At 35.5% G+C, this 5,732-nt stretch overlaps 1 protein-coding gene across 1 annotated transcript in view; it reads right to left on the reverse strand.

The window, feature by feature from the left end:
- The window catches only part of pik3r3b (phosphoinositide-3-kinase, regulatory subunit 3b (gamma)), a 173,741-nt gene that overhangs the window by 76,156 nt on the left and 91,853 nt on the right, over window positions 1–5,732 (reverse strand). Inside the window, exon 5 of the mRNA XM_016284731.1 lies at window positions 4,503–4,634. Coding sequence (XP_016140217.1) covers window positions 4,503–4,634 — 132 coding nt within the window. The remainder of the gene's footprint in view (window positions 1–4,502; window positions 4,635–5,732) is intronic.

Here is a 5,732-nt window from a genome sequence, read left to right on the forward strand (position 1 = left end):
GTATTTATTGGAGCTCTCCTTGTCGCGTGTTCCTTCCACCCCGTTACAATATATATATATATATATATATATATATATATATGTATTATAATGTATGTTTAAATAAATAAAACAAACATGAATTAATTATATTATTATTATTCATTATATATATATATATACTGTATATATATAATTAATATTAAATATCTAATAAATGTATTATATAATATATAATAATACAGTTTAATGTTTAAATAAATAAAACAAAAAACACAAATTAAGGTCTTAAAAATATATAAAAAAATATATATATTTATGAGACCTCATACATGCCCTTGGCAATTATGATTGTTAGCCAAATGTAGACATTATTATATTATTTTATATTATATTATATTATATTATATTATTCATGTTAGATTACTGCCTAAATGCTGCTCTCACACCCCCCAACAAACACACAGACTCAATCCCCTGCCAACCGCACTTCCTGCATTAATTATGATATGAACAAAGCCATTAAGGTGTGGTTAAGGCGCTTCTCCCATAGTGCTTATAGAAGATAAGTGCTAAGAGGTCAAAGGTTATGAGCAGTGGGTGGCAGGGTGTCGAATGATGAATGTCTGACAATCTGCTGATCAGAAAATGGGTCAGTACTTTGACCTTGGCCTGAGACTCACTGACCATTGATATAAGAGGGTTTCTATCTCTACAAGTCCTATGCACTCAGCAATACATGCACAGACATGCCCCCAGTTTGGAGCCGGACAGTCCCACCAACCGCTGCCTCCTGGAGATTACCGATAGAGACTGACCCCTGTTCAATAAAGGCCAGCGTCACGGGCTGCAGGCCATGGCTGGGAACTTGGCCGAGTCCATCTGGACTCAGCACGACACAACTGGGGGAAGGGGAGCCCTGCAGATGGCCAATCGCATTCCTGGAAGAGGGCATACTGGCTCCTGGCCAGTCAGATGGGCACCGGTGCTCAAGGCATGAGAGTTATCACTGAATAATGCTCTTAAAATGAGACTTAGACGCTCAATGGGATTCAACTTCTACCAGAAAAAGGACTTAATGCACTTTTCTTCTACTTAATAGAACTGTTATGCATTCGGAAGCAAAAATCATTTGTCAAGTTGATTTGTGTTAGATTAAAGCTTGAAATGAATTAGATTTTTCTAACCTGCATCATAATACTCCTCATGCATCTTAAAACTCCTGGAATTTTGGATAACATAATATATAAAAAAATGATTTAATAGTTTGAATCGGTGTGTTGATTAAATTAAGGATATCAAACAAAAGCATGCTTGATTTCACAGTTAAATGGATTTTATCTAGGCAAGAGGGAGGTAGAGGCATTGTTAAGGGCACCCCATGACAAAGGGACTTTCCAGGAAAGCTTATTTGCCATAATATCCCATTGATTCTTTAGAACGGTTAATGAACAAATGCTGAATATGCCATATGGCAAATATAGTGACTTTGCACTTGAAGACTCATTGGCACAATACAAAATGTATTGTAACCCCAAGTACATTATAGTGAGTCATTGCCTTGATTTCTGTTCACTGCATCACAAAACTAATATTAATTCCATTCTTTGAAGATGCAAAATTAATTTAAGTAACTTACATATATCAGCGCCAGCAGAACTGAAGATGGCAAATTAAATTATTAGGTATAAGACAATCAATCAAGTATGTTCCTATTGCATGATCTCAATGAAACTAATTAAACTGCAATTAGACTTACCACTCTATGGGACCAATCATGCAAATCAATAAGGACAATGAATGAATACATAACAGATTGAAGGTATGAACAAATATGTTTAGTCAAAAAGAAGATCACTCCTTGAAATCCTAAAATTCAAGTAAGTAAATAAATAAATATATAAAGGCAGCGGCTATTTGCACTAAGTGTAAATAGCGATAGAGGCTATTTACACTACGTGCAAATTGCAATAGATGTTATTTACACTAAGTGTAAAAAGCAATGAGATGCTATTTACACTAAGTGAAAATAGCATATTTTCTTAGCGATAGATGCTATTTACACTAAGTGCAAATAGCATTTTTTAGTGATATTTACACTATGTTAAAATAGCAGGATTTTCTGCTATTTACACTACTTATTGCAAATAGTGGCAATTATCTGCACCTCAGTATTGCAGTACATTATAAAATAGTATGCAGTAATAACTTATTGAGTGTAAATTTGAATTCAAATTATTAAATGGATGCCACCTTATTGGGACAATAAAGCCCTCCCTACACCTACCCTAACCCTACCCGGTACTTTATTTTCAACTTTTTGATTATTTCCTTAATTTTCATTGAAAATAAATGCTTTTCTGATGTGATTTGAAATTTGAAAAGGGAGAAAAAAAGTTTGCCAAAAGACGGATTCGAACCTGGGTCGATTGCATCAAAATAGCCAGGTTTCCATCCAAAGTTGCAAATTTAACTTATGCGCAAAACTGGAATATCGCATAAAACATTTGCGAACAAGCATCGTTTCCATCCAACAAGTCAAAGAGAACAAAATCGTCACTTCCTGATAAACTGGCACTATAAATCACTAAGAAAAGTAGGAGAATATAATAATTTTCATATATAATAAATTACTTGCGCCTCAGAGCGAGCAGACGAAACACAATGAATGTGGTCATTGCTTTCGGAGGTGGATGCTGCTGTTTGTAAACACAGTCGTGCAAGACATTTCTGGGAGGCAATTATACAGAAAGTCACATTACTTTTTTGATGCGCTTGGAGGAATTTATTCGCAAAATGCATTTCCATCTCCCATTCTTTGCAACCCTTTTTCGCACAAGTCAAAAACCACCTCAAGCGAGCGTAAAAACTTTTTTGCGAATTAAAGGATTTTTATTCGAAATTTGGCATTTCCATCACTGATTTCTCATGCCATACTTTAAAATGTGCATTAAAATAGGGTGATGGAAACATAGCTAATGAGTACTACACACGTTTTACCACCTGCACCACTGGAGCTGACAATTGTCGACTGTCTTTTATAATGTTGACTAGCCGAATCACACGTTGGTGGGCGGAGTTAGTGGAAATAGCCTCTGCCAACAAGGCGGGCTATTTGCACTTAGTGTAAATAGACACTCCGATATATAAATAAATAATAAAACTGCCAAAATTGATCTTAGTATGTATTTTTGTCATTTTCAATAAAAAATACCTAAATGCCTTCCAAAACAATATACATTTAGCTGAGATTTGAAAATTATATATATTACACTCTTAAAAATAAAGGTGCTTCACGATGCCATAGAAGAACCTTTTTGTCTAAATGGTTCCATAAAGAACCTTTAACATCTGAAGAACCTTTCTGTTTCACAAAAGGTTCTTTGTGGTGAAAGAAGGTTCTTCAGATTATAAAAAGGTAAGAAAGAGATGGTTCTTTAAAGAACCTTTGACTGAATGGTTCTTTGTGGAACCAAAAAGGGTTCTTCTATGGCATCGCTTGAAGAACCTTTTGAAGCACCTTTATTTTTAAGAGTGTACATAGATGGCTCATGCCTAAAACAAACTGGAATGTAAAATACATTTATTTTAAGAAATATTCTCAGAAAACAGCACCTTTTTTGAATCTTAAGCAAAGTTGAGATATTTTTAAGAGGAAAATTAGCTTTTTGCATTGTTTATCCTTAAATACTATTCAACCACTATATTTAAGGATACAAGTTGTCTCAAGGCAGCAAGAATTTTCAGGCATCAGAAACATGATGAGGCAATACTCAGTGAGGGTGCTTACATAATTCTGTTTGTCCTTACAAAGTCAGGCAACACTTACAAGCAACCTGGCATGTCTAAAAGATGGGACAGACTCTGTGTATGCTTGTTTCATTTTCAGTGGGTGTAATGCAGAGCAAGGTCAGAGAGAGATGATGTGAACCTACCCTCCGGCATAGTAGCGCCCCCACTAATACACACACATGCACACACACTCTGCCTCTTTCTATAACACTACTTTCGTTCTCAGCTTTTCTCAAACCTCTTCTGCCAACTGAACATTTTGAGCATTAATATGTCGAAGAAAACAAACATACTCACCTATTTTAGTTGTGCATTTTATGCTAGGTGAATTTAAACATTTAAATTCTGACATAATTTACTCGCTCGAATGTAGTTTCAAGCCTTGATGACTTGTTTGAAGAGTTGTACTGGATGATAATAATAAAGAATGGAGACTGAGGCTTTCAAGCTCCAAAAATTATTAAAAAAGCTTCAAAAAGCATAATAAAAGTGATACGTTTCTCTATTTCAAAATTTACTTCCATCATAGACTTTTACAAAGTTAGAGTTCATTAGAGATACAGTTCAGCACTGAATAATTTAGAAACAAACCCACTGAACACTGATCCATTTCTCAAGAGATTATCAGTGAATCTCGACTTCCTCACTTAAAGCAATTGCACGATTTAAGAAATATACCGTAAAATGGTGGTCTTTAAATGTTTTGTGCTGGGCTCCAGCGGACAGCTTACCCTGAGCAGTGTAGACCAGCTCGCTGTACACTACAGCTGGTATGAGCAGGCAGGGCAAGTCCTGAATGTAACTCTTAAGTGTATCAGCCAATGTGGACAATTCATATTGCTCAAAGTCCACTGCTGCTGGGTCTGAGGGAGGGAGAGAGAGAGAGAGAGAGAGAGAGAGAGAGAGAGAGAGAGAGAGAGAGAGAGAGAGAGAGAGAGAGAGAGAGAGAAAGAGAGAGAAAGAGAGAGAAAGAGAGAGTATGGTTAATTATAGGCACCCAGAGTGCTTTCTCCATTATTTACCCTTCCAAACCATGTGCCCTTGGCGAAACCCTATAACAATTCACTTACAGTGGTGGTCAGATCCCCTGACCATTCCTGCATCCTCTGGGGACAATGATCCAGTCACAAGCTTAACAAAGACAGTAAATTTGAGTGGAAGTCTCCCAGTCAATAACTCAAAGCCTCAGATAATGGCAGCTTGGAAGACTGCAATTATACAGTTGTAATTTTAAAAGGCCCTTCATTGTGTTAAAATTAAAAGAGACGGTTTTTAAAAAAAAAAGCCCTTAGGGGGACCCCCCCCCCCCCCTGCTGCATATCCAGTTAGTGTTCATTTATACATTAATTTTTGTTTCATTCATGTTATTATTATTTTTTAATTAATGGTTGTATTCAAAGTTTGCCTGAGCTCAATAAAAAATTTACAAGCATATTATATTATAATTTTATTAATATTATAAGCATTTTATACATATACAGTACTGTGCAAAGTCTTAGACCATTAATATTTTCACCAACAAAAGAAAAAATGGTTTTAAGACAGTTATCTCTATCTTTTGCTTTAGTGTGTCAGTAGGAAACATGAGTTTGCATTGCCAAACATCCCTTTTGCCATTAATTGTAATAATCCAGTGAGATTTTGGTTTGCACAATAATAAATGACTTGAAAGCATTTTTTTTGGGTGTAAATACTAATGGTCTAAGACTTTGCACAGTACTGTGTGTGTGTGTGTGTGTGTATACAGTGGGTACGGAAAGTATTCAGACCCCCTTAAATTTTTCACTCTTTGTTATATTGCAGCCATTTGCTAAAATCATTTAAGTTAATTTTTTTCCTCATTAATGTACACACAGCACCCCATATTGACAGAAAAACACAGAATTGTTGGCATTTTTGCAGATTTATTAAAAAAGAAAAACTGAAATATCACATGGTCCTAAGTATTCAGACCCTTTGCT

This window comes from Sinocyclocheilus grahami, unplaced genomic scaffold, assembly GCF_001515645.1.
Source record: "Sinocyclocheilus grahami isolate Dianchi unplaced genomic scaffold, SAMN03320097.WGS_v1.1 scaffold187.1, whole genome shotgun sequence".
Classification (NCBI taxonomy): Eukaryota; Metazoa; Chordata; class Actinopteri; order Cypriniformes; family Cyprinidae; genus Sinocyclocheilus; species Sinocyclocheilus grahami.